Below are 23,082 nucleotides of genomic sequence, written 5' to 3'. Positions count from 1 at the left end.
AAGGGAAGACTTGTGAAATAAAGCAGTAAGGAGGTACAGGAGCGACTGCTGCCAGACAGGCAGGAACATAGTCACAAGAAGTCGTTAGCCCCTAAGACAGTTCTCTATCCTCAGCTGCTCACACACTGTGACTCCAGAGCAAAGCTTCCCATCCCACATTTACCCATTAGTTCCCAACCACGTGTGAAGCATCGGCTCCCTGCCAAGTACTGTTAGAGGCGCAGGAGATTCCACAGTGAACAGAACAAACAGAAATGCCTGTCTCCATAGAGCTGTGTCTTAATGAGGGCACAGACAACAAGCAGAAAAAGTAGTCAACTGCATACATGTTAGAAGGACCTGAGTGCTGAGGGGAGGGACTAGGGGCTGGTGGCATCTGCGGGGGGCGGTGGTTTGGGCAGAGCGAAGAGGGAGAACAGGAGGAGATGCGGTTAGACAGGCAAAGGGGGGCCAGTCAGTTAGGGTCTGGTAGGTTCCTGAATGGACTCTGGTTTTCGCCAGGAGGCTGGGAGGGGTGAGTAGCTTCTGACGACTTTGACCAGAAAAGTGACACAATCTGACTTCCATTTTTTACCTTGTTCCTGTTCACCCACTTCCCCAAGATGCTAGAACTCAGCTCAAAACTACTCAAATATAGAATTGACGTGTTACCAATATTATGTATTCTGATCCTTGAATGTAGGATATCTCTTGATTTATTCAGATCTTTTAAAACTTTGTGTTTTGAGGTTTTCAGTGTACAAGTCTTATATATCCTTTGTCAGATATATCCCTAAATGTTTTATATTTTTGATACTATTGTAAACGATATTACTTTTTAAATTTTAATTTCTAATTGTTTATTGCTGGAATATAAAAATACAATTGATTTTTATATATTGAGCTTATTTCAAACTTATTAATATATTCCATACAATTAAAAATATTTCTGTGGGAATCAAAGATCCTTATGAAACTTTTTCCACATCGTAGCATATTCTGACTCCATACTATGTTAATATCTATGGCTCGTGACAAAGTACCACAAATGGGGTGGCTTAACACAATAGAATTTTAGCATTGTCTCACCCTCATTGTTTCACAGTTCTGGCGTCTAGAAGCCCCAAATCAAGGTGTTGGCAGGGCCAGGCCCCTCCAGCCTCGAGGGGAGGATCTCTGCTTGCCTCTTTCAGCTTCTGGTGGTCCCAGGCACTCTTTGGCTTATGACAACATAACTCCAGCCCCCACCTCCATCTTCTCATGGCCCACTTCCTCGTGTCTGTGCGTCTCTGTTGCTTTGGAGGGTGGCATAGAGAAGTGTTGTGTGTGATGGCAAAGCTTAGCACACTCGAGTGCCGGGCATGGCCTGGGGTTGAAGCCTCAGGGACAGATAGGTGAGCTCTGCCGAGCCTGCCGTGGCAAAGAAGGTGAGGAAGGTTGACCATCGAAGAGAAGAGCTCAGAATGGCAAGGGGAAAACTGCTCCTGGAGAAAGGACTCTTCATGTTGTCCTGGTGTCTGTGTTTTCTCTTGTGCTGCAGACATCAGCCACGTGGGATTAGGGCCCGTCCTCATGGCCTCACTTTACCAGGGTTCCATCTGGGAAGACCCTATTTCCAAATAAGGTCACATTCGCAGACCCTAGGGGTCAGGACTTCAATGTATCTTTCAGCTCCTGACATGTGCTTTCAGATTAAAGAACCTGTCCTTCCCTTGCTTTCACAGTTATGGTAGATTAATATAATAAACACATTTACCAAGCACCTGGCTGGTTCTGTTCCAATATAAAATGTCCCTACATAGGGGGCTTCGAGTTAGGTAAAACTAATTAAGTAACGACTATAAATTCCGCACTTACACCAGTGAAAATATTTTAGCTGTGTTTCGGGTTGAGAGGAGTTAGAAGTAAATATTCAGGCCATTGACAATGAGAGAGTCGCAATGTGATGTGTTGCGCATACATAGGAAAAAATACAGCCTCATGATATTTTGGTAAAGATGGAACCAGCAGCAGCTTTGTAAAGTAGTAGAATCTTAGAGTTGTGCAGCCAGTCTTGTTGTGGAATTGCTTACTGGCTTTTCAGAGTGGGGGAGTGCGAGGTGGTTGTGGTGTCTGCGGTCAGTTCTACCAGCGAGGGCCGAGTTGTGAGCGGGCTCCACGTGGAGGGTTCTGCTCACAGTTCCGGCGCAGCTCTACCTAATCTCGCCATGGAGCACGGAGCACTCAGACACAGCTGTCGAATGACTCTCACGACAGCCTCCCAGAAGGAGTAATGTCCCAGCTTCACAGAGGTGGACCCCGAGTTTCCAGGGGGTTAAAACGCTGTCCCCGCGGTCTCACAGGTAGTAAGTGGTGCCAGGTCTGTCTGGATCCCAGACAGTCAGCTGCTCCTGCAGGCAGCGTCCCTCCCACTGTCAACTCCTGTTCCTGAAAGGCAGAGGGGGAGCTTTTCAGTGCTGTTGCAAAGTTCACATCAAAAGCCTCTCAACCTCATTCTCGGGTGGAGGTAAACATTAGGTAAGCGTTGGGAGAATGGTAACAGGAGTATGGAAAATCTTAGGTTTAGTGTTATCCCTCTGTTTGGCAGTCATTAGAGCTGTTTTTGGATATTCTCATTTTCTCCCTTGCTTATGAGGTAGGATTGCCCTTGTCCCCTTTGAAGTTAGTTTAGGCCATGTGGGCTTGTTTTGTCTAACGAAATAGTAGCGGAAGTAACCCCCAAGTTCCAAGCACCGGTGTGAAATGCACCACTTCTGAAGCACTGCCTTTTGATTGTCCATGCACAAGTCCAGGTGGGCCACCCGCCTGTCTGGTCCCCGGTGCCCGAGTGACGGTGAGGAGCAGAGCCCGTGTGGCTCCGCATGGACGAGGAGAATGTGCGGCAAAGGATCTGCTGGTTGTGTTAAGCCACTGAGATTATGGAACTCTTTGTAACTGCTGTGTATTCTAGCTCACTGTGACTGATTCAACACATTCAAGAACAAAACATAGAAAGTAGAGAGAGATTCACCCAAGATTTCCAGTAGAGAAAATTATTTTGAAAATAACTCCTTAAAGCTTCTTGCAGGAGGCTCTCTTAACGTGTCTCAGATATTAAAATGGAAAGCCTAAAGAATAGCTTTAATGCATGAAGCTTTGGAGGCCAAAGCAGTATTAAATTCACGAGATGGTTAGATAACCATTTAGTGCTATGACATTATTTTTTTCTTCTATATTCGAAACTTTGGTCTGCCAAGAAATGTTTGTTCGTTGTTCTTGCACTAAAGAAAACAGTTTGACATGCAAGGAAGGAGGAGGAAATTGGCGGTGGGGAAACCAGAGGACACGCAAACAGTGTCACCTTTATCCAGGCAGCACTGTGAGAACAATGGCAGGGTTTCACTCTTAATTTCTGTCGCAAGAGGCCCGTGTGTTACAGACAGATCTGTTACATTTAGGATCTCGTTTCGAGCCTGTAGCTGCCGGCTTCGCCTGGCCGTAAGCTCTGCTTTGCCTTGCAGTTACTTGCTCAGTGTGGTGTCTTTGTTTATCCGTGACGGCTCACCTCCTGTGGACAGTCCACTCGGTCTGTGGTCAGAAACGAAGCCACCGTTTCTGAAGCCGAGAGCTGTTGCAACCTGACAAGAGAAAATCTCCTACATTTCCCTTAGAACTGGAATAAGATGAATGTCACTGGTATTGAGGAGTATATGAGATTTCAGAAAATTTGTAAGAGTCAAAAAAAATTGGCCATCTGCCATAAATTTAGACTGCCTCGTTTAATCTTAGATGTGGCATCTTCTTTCATTTGATCTGCTCCTCTTTGTTATGTTACTATTTAAACATTTCTGTGACATAAACTTCATTGAGGAAAAAAGAAGCATTTTCTTTTAAACGAGGGTCAAATGGTGATATACCATTTATTATTAGAAGTACTAATAATTGCAAGACTTTTATGCTTTTAATATATGAATAGTAATTTTCCAGTATTTTAGTCTTTTAAGATTTAACATGTATCAAATCATGTGTCAAGAATATCAAAACTGCCCTGGCTGGCACGGCACAGTGGATTAAGTGCGCGCCTAAAAACAGAAAGGTTGCTGGTTCAATTCCCAGTCAGGTCACATGCCTGGGTTGCAGGCCAGGTCCCCAGTTGAGAGTGTGGGAGAGGCAAGTGATCAATATATCTCTCGATGTTTCTCTCCCTCTCTTTCTCCCTTCCTTCCCCTGTCTCTAAAAATAAGTTTAAAAAAATCTTTTTTTAAAAAAAGAATATCAAAACTGCCCTCATTGGTGTGTCTCAGTGGATTGAGTGCAGGACTATGAACCAAAAGGTCGCCGGTTCGATTCCCAGTCAGGGCACATGCCTGGTTGTGGTCAAGGTCCCCAGTGGGGGCCATGTAAGAGGCAACCACACATTGATGTTTCTCTCCCTCTCTTTTTCCCTCCCTTCCCGTCTCTAAAAATAAATAAATAAAATCTTTAAAAAAAAGAACATCAAAACTAATATCAACTTTAGAGATGATCTAGTTCAGGAGTCCTTATGTCCTTGGAGATGAATCGTTTTCAAACATCATCTGACATTGCATCCAATACATAATGCAGATTCTTAACATAAAATTTTATAATTTCAGACATACTTATTATAGGGTCAATTAGTGAGAAGGAAAATACTATTTTGAGCAACATAAAGACTTCATTTAAGAGGGCCTTGGCCTTCACTTTATAACTACTTTGTTTCATTTGGCAAGTATTTGAACATACTGAATTACATAGTAAGTAGCTGCAAGTGGCAACAGTTTTTATTAGTTTGTTTTACAAGGTTCACTCTGAAGCCTTGGGAGACTTCAGTTTTATAGGACCGCAGAAAAGTTCATTTAGCGGCACAACTTAATGAAATGTAAAACTGTTGAGCTTGACTGTTATTTTTTAAAAATCTAGCTTTAAGGTAATTAAAGAAAATCAAATAAAAAATGTACTGAATCCCCAAACTGCACAGAACAGCATTTGAAAACTGCTAATGATGCTTTATGTAACAATATCTCTGTGGAGTGACAGTATAGATTCTGTTTGTACTGTTTTTTTAAAGCAATTGTCAAATATGGTAGAAAATGTGAAAATAGCTCTCACTGAAAAGGGTTAGGTTAGCATGAGTAAATCCTCACTAAAAAATAAGTTGTGTTGTGCAAGTTTCAGAAATTTTTTTAAAATTTCCATTTTACACAATAATGAGTGGTTGCCAGCCCAGCCCGCAAATTACCTATCCCATAAATGACTGAGGTAATAATAGTTAGCTGTCTTTTTTTATGTATGCACTTTTAAGTTAGTTGGCATTCTAAAAGATCCTCATGGCAATTTCCATGGGAGTTTTAAAAATCTGATTTGCAGCTTTGGCTGCATACTCCTTTGTATAATATACACCCACATTTTTGGCCCAAACTTTCAGGAAAAAAATCTTTCGTTCTAATTTTTGAACTCAATTATTTATTTATTTATATTTAGAAATAAAACTGATTATCATATTCCCTGGTATTATTTTGCATGCCGATATCGCCATTGCTTTCTAGAGTTACACCTTTAACACATAAGCATAAATAAAAGAATTAAAGACATTTATATAGATACGGGATTAGTACCACCCATGTATAATGTGTATCCTTATTTTTCCCTCCAAAGTTTGGGCAAAGGAGTGCAGATTATACACAGCAAAATACAGTAGTTGGTTGGAGTATTGTCCAGATTGGCCAAGGTTGCGATTCGATCCCTGGTCAGGACACATACAAGAATCACCCAATGCATGCATACGTAGGTAGAACAACCAATCGAGTTTCCATCTCTCTCTCCCTGACCCCCTAAAAAAATCAGTTAAAAAAAAAATCTGGTTTGTAGCCCTGGGTTGGAACCTTTCTCTATCCAGTCCCACTGTGTGGTAGCAAGGGAGCGAGGGACCCCACTCCCTTTATTTTTTTATTCCCTGGTTGGAGAATTTTTACCCCTGCACAAAAGCAACTGCTGCCTCCTCTTTGAAGAAGAATCATAGATCCCGATGTTAGAAAGGAAATCTGAAGATGCCCTACTTAGTTCTGTGCCTTCACGTGAATGGTTTTGTAAAGCTGTCAAAGAGGAAACTTTTACAGAAGCAAACGCATTTTGCACTACTTTAGCAAGCTGAATATTTAAAGGAACCCCGTGGCAAACACTTTTGCAAGACAAGTGCACCTCTAAGATGGTGTCTGGGTAAAAGGAAAGCTCCTGGAGCTTTAAAAAGCCTTAAGAAGTCGACTGCACTCCCCACACTGGTGAGAGTGATCAGTGCAATGGGTCCTCCATGAAGACAATCCCAGTCTCGGCACAGCCAGCGGCCCCAGCCCCCCGGTGTCTCCGGACACCATGCACCCTAAATACCTGCCACTCAGTGGTGCCAGGCGTTCCTCTGTGGACTGGCAGGCCTCTCAGAGTGCCACCGGCTTCATATTAAATTCCCTACAGTGATTAGAGGCTGTTTGGCACCAAAGTTAAATGGAGAACTAAAAATGTGAGCATAATCACCTTTGATTTTCTCATGCCAGTTCCAACTGATGAGAGCGGGAAACAAGCACAGCAGAGGATTGCTTGTGGGTTTTGATGTGGAATTACATAAGCAATTGTTGTGTGAAAAATTATAGTAAATAAGAAAGACCCTGGGTTCAAATTCTGAACCCACTGCTTGCTTGCATAACACTACTGAGAGACTAAATTAATTGATTACCCTAAGCTTGACTCTGAGGGTTGCTGGGAGGTGTGAAGGTGACCCCTTCAAAGGGTGTTACCATGGCAGGTAATGTGTAGTGGGTGCTTAGTCATTTTTATCACTTTCATTTTTAATATTACTATTATTTTGAAGTCTTATTATGCCTAGGGAATATGACCAGATAAGGTTAATAAGGAGTCGTAAGAAATTCTGGCTTCTAATGCCCTTTCTCCACCCCCGTCCTGTCCCCTCTGCAGAATGTGACAAACTGCGGCGGGATGGCTGCCGGAGCTCCCAGTACTACTCCCAGGGACCTACCTTCGCCACCCACTCGAGTCCACCCTGCGACGAGGACCAAGATGAGGACGAAGAAGCAGATCAGAAGGTAAGGCTTCTCAGCTCAACACGGGACCCTGGATTGGATCCTAGGACAGAAAAAGGACGTAAGTGGGGAAACTTGTGAAATCAGAACAAAGCCCGTTTTTTGTTTTTTGGTTTTTTTGACTTCTTAGTTTTGACAAGTATACCATGATGATGCAACACGCCGACACCAGGGGAAACCGGGTGAAGGGTACACGAGAAATTCTCACTCTCTGTGACCTTCACCGCCATTCACCGTGTCGCGGTGTGGTGCTGAGGCTTCCAGGCTGGGCAGCCATCAGTGGTCACTGTGTGGAACCAGGAACATCCCTTTATCCTTCCTCAGTGTGTTCGTCAACAGAGCTACTTCAAGCCCAGAAGGATAATTCATTTTTAAAACATGTATTTATTAAGTACCTCCTGCATGCCAGGAACTATTCGAGGTGTTTGGTGAGACACCAAGGATAAAGAAGCAATGATGCTTCTTTATTAGAAGCATTAGAAAATGGCATGTGCTTTGTAGTAAAATCAAGCAGAAAAATACAGAGGGGAGGCTGCGACTTTAAATGAAGAGGGTGTTGTCTTCCTGAGCAAAGAGGTGATTGGGATTAAAAGGGTGAGCCATTCAGAAATCTGGAGAAGAACATTCCAGATGCAGAATCAGTCAGTGCAATAAATGTTTCTTAAGGATATATGCTAGGTATCGGATTCTGCAACATGCAAACATTAATATCTGTACTGCCTCAAGGAACTTACAGCTCTTATGTAGGGACAACTAACCAGAATAAAAAGACTTTATTGTACCATGCAGGTATGCTTTTTTTAAAAAAAAAAAAACTTTTTTAATTAAAGGTTTGTCCAACCCTGCCTCAAGCAAATCTATTGGCACCATTTTTTCAACGGTATTTGCTGACTTTGTGTCTCTGTGTCGCATTTTGGCCATTGTTGCAATATTGCAAACTTTTTAATTAGTGCTGTGTGACTCGTTATCAGTGATCTTTGATGTTTCCAGGGCAAGAGCCTCCAGCAGCAAAAAGATCACGACTCACTGAAGGTTCAGACGATGGCTAGCACTTTTTAGCAGAAAGTGTTTTTACATTAGGGTGTGTGCATTGTTTCTTATAGAAATAATGCTATTGCACACTTAGTAGACTGTAGTATAGTGTAAACATAACCTTTATTTGTACTAGGAAAGCAAAAAAGTCGTGTGACCTTCTTTACTGTGATATTCGCTTTATTTTTGTGGTCCGACACCGGGCCCTCTCCGTCTCCGAGGTATGACTGTGTGTTGCGTGCAACAACAGGTAGTCATCACGCAGTAACACGGGGAAGAGAAATTCTTCTGACTCGGGCAGTCAGGAAATGGGGGGAGGTCTGAGAGAGGGCAGGGTATTGAAGAAAAGTAGTTGGAGGGCTATTGCAACAGGCAAGACATAATGAGAACCTAGGCCAAAAGAGTGGCTGTGTGAGTGGTGAGGAGGGGGGGGAGTTGAGAGGCGATGGTGGCACTTTCGCAGGTAGGAGACAAATTTCGAGTCTTGGCCTGCCACTTGCTGCTTTCTTTGGATGTATCACTTGGCCCCTCAAGGCATTCATCTCCTTATCTAGAAAAGGGGGAATGAAATAAGATCTCTCTGGGAGATCTTTTTGAACAGGCTGTTGATTCATTCATTTACTCAGTAAATATTTATTTAGCGTGTCCAGTATGCCAGGCACCATTGTTAAGTCCTGAGAACATGTCAAGTGAAAAAATCAAAGTCCCTGCCACCAGAGGGAAAATGATGGTAAACAGACAAGTATACTGTAACACCAAGGGGTGATGAGTGTTATGAAGGAAAAATAGAGCAGCGGTAAGGAGCCTTAGAGAGTGACAGGACTGCTCTTTTAGACTGAGTGTTGGGGAAGGGCCCAATGGGGGTGCCATCAGGGCAGACCCCAGAAGGAAGGGGAGGCAATCGCACATGAGTATCTCTGGGAAGAGTTCTCTTGGAAGGAAAGATAGTAAGTGCCAAGGCCTGGAGACCGCAGTGTGGCTATCCCGTGGGAGGAATAGCCAGGGACCGAGAGGCAGGCGGTGAACAAGGGGAAGAGAGGCGGTAATGATTTTAAGGAGATAACCAAGGGCCAGATCCAGGGGACCTAATCAGTCACAGTGAGGGCTTTAGATTCGTTATTCCTGGATGAGACGGGAGGCACTGGGGGACTTGAGATGGAAGTGGCTTGACCTGATTTACCATTGAATGCACTTAGTCTGCCCACTGGCTGGAGACCAGACCGTAGAGAGCTGAAGAGGGAAGCTGAGGCAGGTCAACAGCTATGGCAGTAGTCCGGGCAAGATGTAGATGGTCGGGGCTGGGACCCAGGCAGCAGTCGTGGAGTCTAGCTTTCTTTTAATAGTACATTCTATAGAACTTGCCAAAGTTATGAGAAAAAAGCTGAGTCAAGGATGATTTCATCGATCTTCCTAGCTTAATTGCTCTAGAATCCCATTACAGAAATTGTCTGACCCCATGAGGAATTCAGACCCACTGGCTCCACCCTCTTCATGGCCACAGTCATTCTTCCCCAGCTCGTACTACGCTGCCCACCTTTTGTCCCCTCTTTGTGCACACAGTGAACTCTGCTGGCTCCTCTCTCCTCCTGCCATTTTCCTGGAGAAATCCCAACCCCAGTGTGATCCAACTTACCCCCTGCTCTGCCCAAAAGTCTTACTAACTACACAAGGCTAGAGAAAAACACCAGGTTATGTTGGCTAGTCTCACTGTAAATCTAGAACCTCAAACCTGAACTGCTGCCCATGAATCCTATGTTAACTCTTTCATCAATTTACTCTTCCTCTTTCCCAAACTAGTTTTGCACCTTCTTCCTAAATCTTCAAACACCACTTTGCTTCACTCTCAGATTACTGTCTTAGATACTGCCCTGGGGTGGGGGTGGGGGAACAATCAGAAGGCATAGTCTTTCACAACCAAACCTATTAAACTGCCCGCATCTGTCTCTATGTCTACTCACCTTGTCCTGCCGTGGCAGTGGGTGGACAGTCCTGGCTTATTTCCTGCCCTGTTGCATCCCAAGTGCCTAGATTAGGACCTGGTACATAGTAGGCACACATTATTTTGTCAATGGAGTGATTCATACCTACAATTCACCTCTGTCTCTTTTGCCCAACCAATTTTTGGTCTTTATTTTATCCTAACCATCATTATATAAACATGCTGTATTTTCTCTCAGCTTGAAGGGACCCTCCTTTGACCTTTTACGCCCCCCCATATTCTGCCACATTTTTCAATTCCTCTTTTTAATAGAACCTCTCCAAAGAACTCTCTAGACTTTCTGTCAACACTACCTTTTCTCACAACCTCCTTTGAACCCCTTTCAAACACACTTTTATCCCCCAGCACGCTACTGAAACCACTCTCGTTAAGTCCACCCATCACCTCTACCTCGCCAACTCTGATAGTTAATTCTCAGGCCTCCTGTTACACGGCCTCTCAGCAGCATTTGACATAGTTTATTATTCTTTTCTGCTTAAAATACTTTCTTTACTCGGCTTTCATGAGACCACACACTCTGGGTTTGCCCCCTTCCTCACTGGCCGGACATGCGCTTTTCGGTCATTTGCTGGTGGCTGTTCCTTCCACGCCTCAGACATTGGTGTAACGCTGCACCTCTGCTCCTCTAGAACAGACTCGCTCCTTGCATGATTCCATTGAGTCTCATGCTTTTAAATTCCATGTGTTGAAGTTTCCTAAGTTTCTGTCTCTGACCCAGACTCATGCACTTAGCTGTTTGCTATCCATCTCTACTTAAATGTCTTATAGGTATCTTAAAGTCCTTCAACCCAAATGTGTGGCATCCTTCTTCAAAAACATACTATACATATCCGCTCCTTTTATACCTTTCCCCATCTCACTAAACCACAACTTCATTCTACCAGATGCTTAAGTCAAAAACTTGGATGCATTCTTGATCCCTTGCTTTTTCTCATACCTTCTGCAAATTCTCTAGGGTTACTAATGATTGAACCACTTCTAAAACCTCAATTCAGACGTGTAATGATTAAGGTCAGCGTGTGTCCCTGAGGGTGGGTGGCGGAGGCATGCTGGAAGTGAAGGTGGGAAGGGTCAGAGCAGGTGTTGGCCAGAGCACCTCCGCGGCTGTTGAGTTCATCAAGAGTTTTAACAACAGTCGAGGTGAAGGGTCTCTGCAGTAGAGTCACAGCGGGGCTAAGTGAAGGAGTTAGCTTTTATTGCACAGCTAACAGGAAGTCACTAACACATTTTTCAAGTAGAGATTTTATGATTAGGAATAAATACTGAATATATCATCTTTTGTTAGATGAAGATACATAGATAATGTTGAAACTGATTTTCTAAATTGCGTAACACATCAAACTTGACTCTGGAACTTTTTGCAAGGGAATATTTTAACAGACTGTTAGAATTCTATTTAAACAAATGGAGAAATCTTACAAAAATTACACCAAATAGATTTTTTTCAGTGGTAACTATGTGAAGCGATGCATGTGTTAACGAACCTTATCGTGCTGATCATTGTGCAGTATTCATATGTATCAAATCACTGCATTGTGCGCCTTAAACTTACACAATGTATGTCAATTCTATCTCAGTAAAGCTGGGGGGAAAGTGGAACATTAAAAAATATACATTGAGCCAAATTGAAAAAAACCCCCAGCAACCCCAGATGGTTTCATAGAGAGAGAGGGCTTTACTAAAGCTTTTAAAGAGTAGGTTAATCCAATGCCCAACTCCTGGGGTGGGGCAGGGGGGGAAGTAAAAGGTGTGATTTCTTTTTTATTAAATTAGTTTAACGCTGGTGCCAAAACTTGACAAGACTGTACAAAACAGATCAATCTCACTCATGAATATTGGCATTAGAAGTCATAAATGAAACATTAGGAAACATAGTCTAGCAGCTCATTCCAAGATGAATACGCCACATCCACCTGGATTTATTCCAATAGTAATGAAAGGATGTTCAGTTTTAGGTAATTCAGTCATCTTTGATCATGTTAATTTTTTTTTATCCCCACCTGAGGACATTTTTTCATTGCTTTTTTTGAGAGAGAGGAAGGGAGAGAGAGAGACAGAGACAGAGAGAGATAGAGAGAGAGACACACATCTATCGGTTGCCTTCTCATACACACCCTAACTGGGGATTGAACCTGCAACCTAGGCATGTGCCCTGACCTGGAGTCAAACCCACAACCCACTGGTCTACGAGGCATTGCTCCAACCAACTGAGCCACACTGGCCAGAGCCATGTTAATTCTTTCGAGGTGAAAAATCAGATCAAAACCATAAATATTGACAAGATAGTTGATACAATTTAAGTCATTCTTTTCTTTTTTGGCCCTGAAGTTAAAAAAAATTTTTTTTCAATTACAGTTTACATTCAATATTTTGTATTAGTTTCAGGTTTACAGCATAGTGGTGAAACAATCACATACTTTAAACAGTGTTCCCCCTGATATTTCCAATACCCACCTGGCACCATACATAGTTATTACAATATTTTTACTATATTTCCTGTGTTGTACTTTACATTCTCTTGACTATTTTGTAACTGTCATTCTGTACTTCTCAATCTCTTCACCTTTTCTCCCAGACCCCCATCCTCTCTCTCTTCTGGAAGCCATCAGTCTGTTCCCCGTATCTATGAGTCTTTAACAGTCATTCCTGACACTAACACCCAATTATATGGGAACAAGTGGATACTCATAACATAACGGAATTTGTTTCTATTCACCAAACCTGAAATAATTTTTAAGGGGCCATTCTCATTAGAATGAGGCATAAAACAGGGGCATTCACTGTTACTGTTATGATATTTGTGGGAAGAAGTAGCTGGCATAGTTAGAAAAGCTGCAGAATAAGAGGTTCAAAAATAGCAAAGATCGAGGTTATATTATCATTCTTTGTATGTGGTAAGTTTGTATACTTGGTGAATCCAGGAAAATAAAAATGTGAAACTACCATCAACAGTGGATGTCAATGATATAGTAAGGTATAAAATGAAGATATAGAAATCAATAATTTTCATATCTACAAAGGCAAGTTAGAAGATGTAATAGAAAAACATATTTAAAATATCTATAGTTGACAAAGTAACTAGGCATAAATTTAATAAGGAAAGGATAAGATCTATGTGAAAAAAATTTAAATACTGTAGAAAACCACAAATAAGATTTGAATGAGTTGGAAAAACCATGTGCTCTGAGGTTAGAGGACTCAGTATCAAAAAGCTCTCAATTCTGCCCAAGTTAATTTATAAAATTAACACAATACAAATAAAAACTTGTAGTTGTTTTGTTTTGGTTTGGAGTTAATCAGGGGATGGGAGGAGGAGGGAGAGGTCTAGAGAAGCTGAGTCTAAGGTTCATACCTGGTTGAGCCGTGAGATGACAGAGCAGTGAGGAAGGAAAAGTGGCCAGGTGCCAAAACACAGAGTTAGGAACTATTCTAGTGTGGCACCTGAATGTATAGATGAGTCGGACTTACCATTAAAAACAATAAGTAGCCCTGGCCGGTGTGGCTCGGTGGACTGAGCGCGGGCCTGCGAGCCAACGGGCTGCTAGTTCGAGTCCCAGTCAGGACACATGCCTGAGTTGTGGGCCTGGTGAATGTGCAAGATGCACCCACCCACTGATGCTTCTCTCCCTCTCTTGATCCCTCCCTTCCCCTCTCTCTAAAAATCAACAAATAAAGTAAAATAAATTTAAAAACATATAAAAATAGTAAATAAAGTTCAAAACTAGACCTGAATCTTTGTGGGGTGGGGTTTAGAATGGGATCCAGCTGGCATTTGAAATCAGGTGGGGATCCAGTAACTGTCAAGGGCTCCCAGCCAGCATCTGACGGTCTCCATGTTCAGGCTGGGCCCTCTGTCTACAATTCACATTCTTAATAGTCGCCCTCACACTTGGGGTCATTCTAAACGCAGAGCTGCACAAGGCAGATTCGGGGGAAAATGCTATTAGGAAGACCCTTTTCTTTGTATTTCCTAGGTAGGTGGTGGGGGTGGAGTGAATGGTGGGGAGACCAGTGGACTGTGTAGAAGAGACACCTGATTTGAACATTTAGTCTGCAACTGCTCTGATATCAAAAGCAGTGTTAGATAAAAGCAGTATTTGCATTCAACAAATATTGTGTCGATTATGTGTTTTATGGTATGAAGAAAAGTATTTTGCTAATGATATCCACATATATCTTCCAAAGTGGTAATGTAGTGTACAAGAAAAAAATTGTTTGAAGTATTTCCAACTATATGTTTTGTACATCACCTAAATATTAAACATGCTGTGTATGAAATGCTGTCTGCAAAGGGATTTAGAAATCCACAAAATACCTTTTTATTCATCTGCAAAATCAAAGAGCAAGTCATTGCTTTAGTATTGTTCCAGTCTTGACATTTCGTTTTTGTTCTTTCAGTTTCCATTGTGTACCAGGTACTACCAAAGTGGTTGTTCAGATGCTTGAAGGAAGTTCAGTTATAGATGGCAAAATACATCCTGTGAGTTGACAGGGCGTTTCTCCAGCTGCCATTGTGGGCGGTTACATTTGATGATAAGTTCACTGAATCATAGGAGCATTCATAGAGGCCCCATTGTCTCAGCAGAAAGCATGTCAATCATGAGTTACTCAATCTCAAGTGTAAATTCGCCCCCAAACAGGCTAATGAGACTGGGATTATGGCAGTAAAACGGTTGGCTTTAATGGTATTGATAGAAACTGAAATTTTCTTTCCTATTTCCTGTTTTTCTTTGAACTGGCATCTCGGGTTCTGTTTTGGTCTTCGTTGCTAAGAGATATTTAAATCAAAGGAGGACTTTGAAGAAGACAAAAGGATAGCAGCCTTGCTCAGTAACTGCAAATGGCGGAGGCTTATATAACGCGATGCTTGAGAGCACCGTTTTGGGACAGCTTGCCCGCCTGTCGCTGCTGGTGGCCTTGGGGAGATTGCTTCCCTCTGAGAGCTTCAGTTTCCTCCACTGTAAAGAGTTAGAAACCACATGTTGTGGTTGGCTCAGGACAACCTGGTTTACAGCTGCTCTCCTGTGTAATTATTAATAGCACCCCTTCACTCTCAAAGGCATTCTGGTTTTGATAATAAATTGCATGACTACGTTCTTAGAGGGATATTGTGAATTGAAGTGAATTAATGTTTGTAAAATCCTTAGCATGGTGCCTGGCACATAGTATATGCTCAAATAATGATGAATGGTATCATTAAAACGCTTGGCTTTTCAAACCAGACTTCAAGGAAAATGACTCGATGGGCAGTTGCTATTTTTTAATGAAAATTTGGCCTCTCTCGAATCATTTAAGTCTTTTATTCCACCCCCATAGAATTTCTTGCCTAAAGCAATGAATTTGAGAGGTTGTAGCAACTACTAAAACTTTTCCTGATTGTTGTGTTTTCACAGGTTATATATATGTAGAACTACCAGCAGTTATACTAGTACTAACTTTATAACAGTACAATACTTAAGAGTATTTTCAGAACATTTTTACAAATTATATCTCATTTTCCACTAGAACTCCCATGAAATAGGTATGATAGTATTATTACTATCATTTTAATGATCTGGAAACTGAGCATCAGAATTAAGAAATTGCTTAAAAAGATCACATGGCTAGAACACATCAGGGAGGATGTGGACATGGGGCTTCTCACGTTGTATTTCATTTCGTTTCCTTGCTCCATGTTGGTTAAATAAAAGAGTGAGGTTGCCACGTGATCCAAATTCCTTCTCCTGGTGCCTGCTGTTGTCATTTTCATTCATCTTTGACCTATCTGCTCTTCATTCATGCATGCTGATTTTTCATGGCCTCGTCATATAGACACCGTCCCCGGCCCAGGGTAGCTGAAGGTCTAGAAGACATTTATGATGACTCTAGATGGAGTATTCTGTCACTGGGTCTCTGAGTAGTTTCAGGACCAGTGGAAACAAGGAGGAGTCAGAACTGCTCTGTGTGATTGCAGGTGAGGCTGAGGAAATTGGGGTCTGTCATTTCCAGGCCTTTATGCATTCAGGCCACTGAGTGCCTCAAGTATTAATAACTTGTCCCACTTCTTCTAGTCTCAAACACCCCATTACATGGAATAGGGCTCCACTCGTGCCTGCCTTCCCTTCTAGATGGGGCGGCAGCTTCCCTGTCTTGTTGATCTCTATATTCCCCACACGGAGACGAGCACCTGGCACTTGGGAAAGTGCAGGAGCCGAAGTCTGGGCTCAGTGCTGCATGTGAGTCTGTGTGATGCTTCTTGCAGCTGTGCAGGGTAGCTTGGATTGTGTTCATACCGTAGATGAGGAAACCGTGTCTTAGAGAGAGTGTATCACTTAAACAAGTAATATCACACAGCTTTTAAACACTGAAATTGAGATCTTTCTCTGTTTTAAAACAGTGTTCTTCCGGGATAATTTACATAAAAGAAACTCCACATATGTAAATTTTATAACTTAATGACGTTCGTCATATGTTTACACACAACATCCCATAACCACAGTCAAGACGATAGTGAACCACCCATCACCCCAAACATGAGCCAGGATTTAAATCTAGAGCTGACTCCAGGGCCCCTGTTTTCCCTCCAACAATCAGAGTATGAGGAGCTGCTCTCTTTGGGGAAGCTAGATAATATAAACATCATCTGTTACAACCCCATTTGTCCATCAGTAAAAGAATGGATGAGCAGTGTGGTGCTGGAGTGGAGCGCACACCACAGTGACACCAAGGGCTTAGAGGGTCACACAACAGCGGGGATGCCTTAGAAACATTAATAACGAGTAAATCAGTAACACCGTGAAGAGAATGATACCATTTCTACAAGAGTCAAAATAAATGTAAACGTAATTGAGGCATATTTATACACACTTGTAAGAGAAGTAGGGGAATAACTAACAGTCAGTTCAGGAGCGTGGGTCCCTAGGAGAAGCGGAGCGGGGGGGGGGGGGGGGCAGCGTGAAAGTCTGTGTAGTTATTGGTGATATCTTAGGCATGGGTTGGGTAGTGAGTTCTTACATAGTCATTATGTTCTAATACATTGTATCTACAATTAAATAAGAAATTACTACATCAGTTTAAAAATTTATGCTCTAATTACCTATTTTCATTATTTTAAGGAAAAGATCACTTAATATGGAATAGTTCAGATCCAAACTGTTTTAATTCAATACATGGTAAGAAAGTTTAGGGCCCTTGATAAAGGGTCTAGGTTTTGTGGTAAACTAATACACTAAATAAGAGAGAAGGAACAATTAGTTACTTAATAATGTGGCTAGGAAAACCACCTCCAAGCCATCCTCATGGAGGTGCTGGACGGACCGTGAACTGGGTGCTCTTGTATGGACGCATTTCCACCATGCCTGGGTTTCTTGGTTGTTGTTGTTGGGTTGGTGGGGGGAGGAGTAGGAGAGAAGGAATTAAGTCAGGACCTGCCAGGTGTAAGTGTACTGAAGGTAGGCGCAGCATCTAGCCAAGGAAGACTGCAATAGTTTCACACCCAGTAAAACTCTCTAGAATCTTGAAAACCAAGAGTCAACCCAAAAGAGATTTAATTCTGGGAGAAAAATCACTGAAGACTGGGGAAGTGACCTGCAGAAAGGACTGGAATGTATGGTGGTGTCCTCTTAAATCAGTGCTCTATGTAGCTTCATCTGTTATGCGTCCATTTTGGTGTAATACTTGCTAAATATATTCAAAATTTAGCTGTTCGTAATTATATTTGTAATTTTTAAAAGCTTGGCAGATTTTTTTAAGCCTGAACTAATCTGTATTTCACAGTTAAGCCCACCTTTTGGAACTTGGCCCTGTGCCAAAGAGACTGTGTTTCAGGCTCCACTGTCCATCTGGTGGGAGGCTGTCTGGCTTTTCAGCCAGGACCTTGTAGTCTCTGAAATGCAGGTCTTACAGCATCCAAAGTCTGCAAAGCGACTACAGGAGTAGCAGGTGATCTCCCTATCTAAATTAAGTAATTTGACACGAGGAACTGTGGTTCCTTAGGTTTCATTTGTGACTCTGTTCCTTCCAGGACCAGAGTATGGGCTATTGATGAACATTATTGACCAAATAAACAGCTTTAACAATTGCACTTAAGTTCTGAAGACAAGGCAACCTTAAACGCAATGTTTAAAAAAATGCCTTATACCAACGGTTCCCATTAACATGAAGCATGACTGTGCTATTGCAGTTACTTTGTTCTCCACACAGGGAGCTTGAATCGCTCCGAACCTACAGCTGCTAGGAAGTGACAGCACAAGGACGCTGATCCTTGAGGTTGTCCCTCCAGGTCAGGGGGCTACTTCCACTGCGCCGCGCTGCAGCTGGCGTTTGTAGGTTTTCCAGAGGGTTTGTTCTTTCTGTTTTTTTTATTTTAAATAATTACTTATTTTTCAATTACAGTTGACATATAAGTACAATACTATATTAGTTTCAGGTGTAGGTTTTGTTCTTATTTAGAGATGTAAATGGAGGTTTTTTTAGATCACAAAACCTAATTTATTGCAAATATTGTCGAGGTGTAATTTTACACTGTTTAACAGAGACTTTGGAGTCAGGTCTGGATTCTAATTCCAGTTGCCCACTTGTGAACTTTCTAGCAGTGAAGTTACTTTAGTCTATTTTCTTATGTATTACATAAGGCTAATGCTATGAAAATTAAATGAGGTGCCAGTTCCTTTAATGCCTGTCACCCAGGGAAAGGCACGTAGAAATCACTAGATGGTGACCCCCTTTTTAGCCAAAATTCTGAAATATCTCTCTGTACAATCGATTTAAAGTCTCCTGGAGCTTACATTCTCATGGGAGAGACAAACAAGATAAATAACTAAAATACATGTATGACAGTAATATGTACTAAGGAGAAAATAGAAAGCTGAGAAGGGGGATATAAAATCTTGGAAGAAGCTAAAATTTTATGTAGGGTGAAGACCTAAGACCTCAACAGGAAGGGGACTGTTGACTAAACTAAGCACCTGAAGAGTAAGAAGGTTCTACTTGTGTGGATGTGTAAGGGAGCAGCAAGTGCAAAGGCCCTGAGGCAGCAGTGTGCAAGATGGGCGTAAGGAATGTTGGAGGGTTTGAGAAGAGGAGTAACATGGTCTGACTTACATTTTAAAAAGACCTCTCTGGCTGCTGTGTTGAGAAATACACTATGGCAGGGGGAGGAGTAAGGGAGGTAGTCAGCAAGGACAGAAGCATGGAGACCAGCAAAAGAGGCTGACATAACAATCGAGAGCATTGCAGTGTCCATCTTCAGAGAGTAATCATGATGTGTTCAGCCACTGAGATGCAGGAGGTTTTTCCTGTGTTTGCGCTGTATTCAGAAATACCAGGAGGGATTGGAAATCCTACCATCCTGGTTTTTAAATTTTCTTTAGTAGATTGTGACACTGTACAAAAGCCACTTTGCGCATAGGTTTATCCGTGCCCTGCTTGCCTGGGAAATTTTCTTGCAAATGAAGGGAGCACTTTGTAAAATACATGATCTTTGTCAATTGTCATAGTGGAGCTGTCCCTGGTGATTGTCCCATGGCAACAGGGCTAACTGAAGTATGTTTCATTGTGGTAGTTATCGATTCTGACATCTAAAAGAAAAGTAGGTTACTAGGGCTGATGAGCACCACGGAGACGCATGCGGACCACAGAACAGAGCTCCTCCACCTCCCTCGGCAGACACCACACGGAAGCGGGAACCCTCTCTGTGGGATGTCACCATTGCTGTTTATTCTCTCGCTAGCTGAAACTATACTTTTCTTTCCTTTAAACCTTTTCTGTTAGGATTTGCTTCTTATGGCCTTTGAAATTTGTGTTATATTTCAAGGTTGCCTGAAAAATTATTTCTATGTGAATATATCAGAAAATTGAAGTGACCTTTTAATTTACTAGATTAAGATTCAAGTTTAAACATGTGACCTTTACACAAATTGTCATGAAATTCTCAAATGAAATTAGATTTGATTTATGTGTGTGTGTGTGTGTGTGTGTGTGTATCTGCACTGTAAGAGTAGAGAATTTGTACAATATTATAAATCAAACTTAACAAGAGTGTCACAACCACACAAGGGGCAGAAATAATTGATTTATGTCAGCCTGGCTTAGCTGCAGCAGCTGACTCAAAAATCCCTTTGTCTTTCAAGAATCTGTAGGAGTTATAACCAGCATCAGATCACACATGAATGGATATGGTATAATTTACTATCATAATTGAAATGTCAGTAACATATGCTCAAATTGAGTATGTTCGTCAGTTTAATTACAAACTTTTTATATGTTCCTTCGGTGAAACAAGAAACTAGATTATCATTTTACATGTTTTATATATTAAGATAAAATCAAAAAGACTGAGCTGTCTAGTTACATAATTCATTATATTTTTACTCCTACAATACCTTTATTATTATTAAGCTCTTTGTAATAAAAGAAAAAATAGGTGCTCGTCAATTCATGCTTTTGTTTTTGTAAAGTCACACTTGTATGACCACCACCTTTATGTCCATGGCATTTACCAGTGGTAGACATTTCCACAGCTATCATCTCGTTAGGATCTAAGGGGGACCTCTGATAGAATATGGAAGGTAGGCAGGATACTCAAACTTTACAGCAAGGGACTTCAACACTTAGGAACAGCCTCAAGGTCACTTGACTGGAAGGTATAAAGTGAATAGACCCAGGTCTTTTGGATTCTTGTCCTAGTACCCTGTCCCTTACACCAAACCATTTTCATCTCTGTGCGGCCTTTTTCAGATCTGTGGAGTACTGCTACTTGTAGAATGAATATAGATATTTTGCAGAAAAACTAATTCAGGAGCAGTGACTAGTGATGACAATGTTATTCTGTGTTTGAGATTTCTAACTGATGGGTCCTCTTAGAAACCCGCATTAAACTCAAAAAGGCATCAATACATGCTATTTAAAAATTGATAAACCCTCACAAAAATAGTGTTCAGTGAAAAAAGTCGCAATACAGACCTGCAGTATGGTTCCCATTACAGAAAGTTCCAGTGCGGGCCAATGAAGCTGTGATGTTAGAAGTCAGGACAGCAGGTTCCCTTTTTTTTTTGGTGGGGGGGAGTGTGGAATTGACCTGGGTTCTGTTATACAGGTATTCTTTGGGAAGGTTCATTTGACATTTTATTCCAAAGTAAAACTCTTTTAAATGCCTATTTTCATAGGTGGTAGTTCCTTTAAATGCCTTTGACTTAACAGTTCTTACATGTTTATTGTGGTTGTAAACGGCCATTTCCCAGCAAAAGTCACTTAGCCCTTTTTGTTGTAGTTCCTGAGCATGGTGCGTTTCTTTTGAGTTCTTGGGGCTTCCTTGTCACAAAACCAGTTGCTGTGGAGCCATCGTAAGACGCTTGCCAAAACATGCCCTGGCCAGTGTAGCTCAGTGGATTGGAACATCGTCCTGTAAACCAAAAGGTCACGATTCGATTCCCAGTCAGGGCACGTGCCTAGGTTGTGGGTTTGGTCCCTTCATTGGATTGTATACAGGAGGCAATCTATTCCTCTCTCTGTCCCTCTCTCTCTCCCATCTGTGCCTTCTCTTTAAAATCAATAAGCGTGTCCTCCAATAAGGATTTTTTTTTTAAAAAAAGATGCTTTCCAGAACAACTTTGTTGCTTACATTTTTAAAGATGTTATGGGAGGCAAGGTATTAAAGAAGGTCCCCAGTTAGGATGTTAATCTGTATCAAAACAGACACTGCTAGAAATGTTTTCATGGAATTCTGATAAGGCTCAAAGCAGAGCTTTAGTCAGCTGCTTATAATTTAATAATTTCACACTGATTTTATTCCATGTAAATGGCTTCAGAAGAGCACACGTAGCTGAACAACAATAGCTCTGTCATTTTCAAAATGTTCCTTGACGTCAGAGCCTAAAGGAAATGAGATTGAGGCTAGAAATTATTTTGAGCCAAACTAAATTTTAATAAAAATGGAAACTGATGGTCACAGCCATGATGTTTCTCGGGGCTTCTGATGTTAAGCTAAATCCACAAGCTTTCTGACCACAGTTACCAGGAAGAACTTGAGATTCTGTGGGTCAGCAAAACCTTTGCAGTCATGGCTTAACGACTCCGACCTCTGCGCGTCGTAGCTACCATGGGCCGAGCTCAGGATGATGGGCAGTTTTCTTGCAGACCATTGCTTCTGCTCCTAATGTGACTAGTATTTTTTGTTTGTTCGTTCGTTTGTTTTGGTGGGGGGAGCTTGCTTTAAATCAGTTTAAATTTTTTTAAAAAGATTGTATTTTTAAATGTTTCTGTCAGCTCTTTACACACGATGGTTTCTTCTTCCTTATTTCCCCTGCAGTGTTCTATCTCTTCGTCGGAAGAGGAAAGACTCGTTTCCATCAGGAGACCTAAACCGCCAACCTCAAGCGACTTCCCTGATCTTAATACTCAAACGAACTGGGCCAAGTCACTTCCCTTGCCAACGCCGGAGGAGAAGATGCGACAGCATGCTCAAACCGTCCAGGCTGATGTGGTTCCTATTAACATAACCGGTATGCTTTGCTATGCAGACAGCGTCCAGATGTCCTCAGGGAGAATGACCGTGGCTTGTTGTTGTTGCGGTTGTCCGCTCTTAGCATTTCATTTACACAGTGGAGGTAATGGCTGTGGTCTGGCGTCCTGGTCTTTGTTTAATGAAGAGACTACTAAAACATGTATGTGTGTGCACATGTAAAATAGTTCTTGCTTTTAAATTCAAAGACTATGTCACCAAAGGTTGGTGTCGAAGAACTCAGTAGTCTGGCCACTCATTTGAAGTGTATCTTTTTACTTTTATTTTTAAGATTTATTTATTTATTTTTAGAGAAAAGGGAGAGGAGGGAGAAAGAGAGGGAAAGAAACATCACCATTTGGTTGCTTCTCACACACCCCCACTGGGGACCTGGCCTGCAACTAAGCATGTGCCTTGACTAGGAATTGAACCTGTGACCCTTTGGTTCACAGGTCGGCCTGCAATTGACCGAACCACACCCGCCAGAGCTAAAGTGTGTCTAT

At 41.9% G+C, this 23,082-nt stretch overlaps 1 protein-coding gene across 3 annotated transcripts in view; it reads left to right on the top strand.

Moving 5' to 3' along the window:
* NHSL1 (NHS like 1) overlaps nt 1–23,082 on the top strand; it is a 123,662-nt gene that overhangs the window by 80,409 nt on the left and 20,171 nt on the right. For all 3 annotated transcript variants that reach the window (XM_071219699.1, XM_024551907.4, XM_045188829.3), the window contains exons 3-4: nt 6,946–7,073; nt 22,388–22,580. In XM_071219699.1, coding sequence (XP_071075800.1) covers nt 6,946–7,073; nt 22,388–22,580 — 321 coding nt within the window. The remainder of the gene's footprint in view (nt 1–6,945; nt 7,074–22,387; nt 22,581–23,082) is intronic.

The sequence above is a fragment of the Desmodus rotundus genome, chromosome 11 (genome assembly GCF_022682495.2).
Source record: "Desmodus rotundus isolate HL8 chromosome 11, HLdesRot8A.1, whole genome shotgun sequence".
Taxonomy (NCBI): domain Eukaryota; kingdom Metazoa; phylum Chordata; class Mammalia; order Chiroptera; family Phyllostomidae; genus Desmodus; species Desmodus rotundus.
The sequence above is the reverse complement of the archived record's forward strand: the minus strand, read 5'-3'. Positions and strand labels throughout refer to the sequence as shown.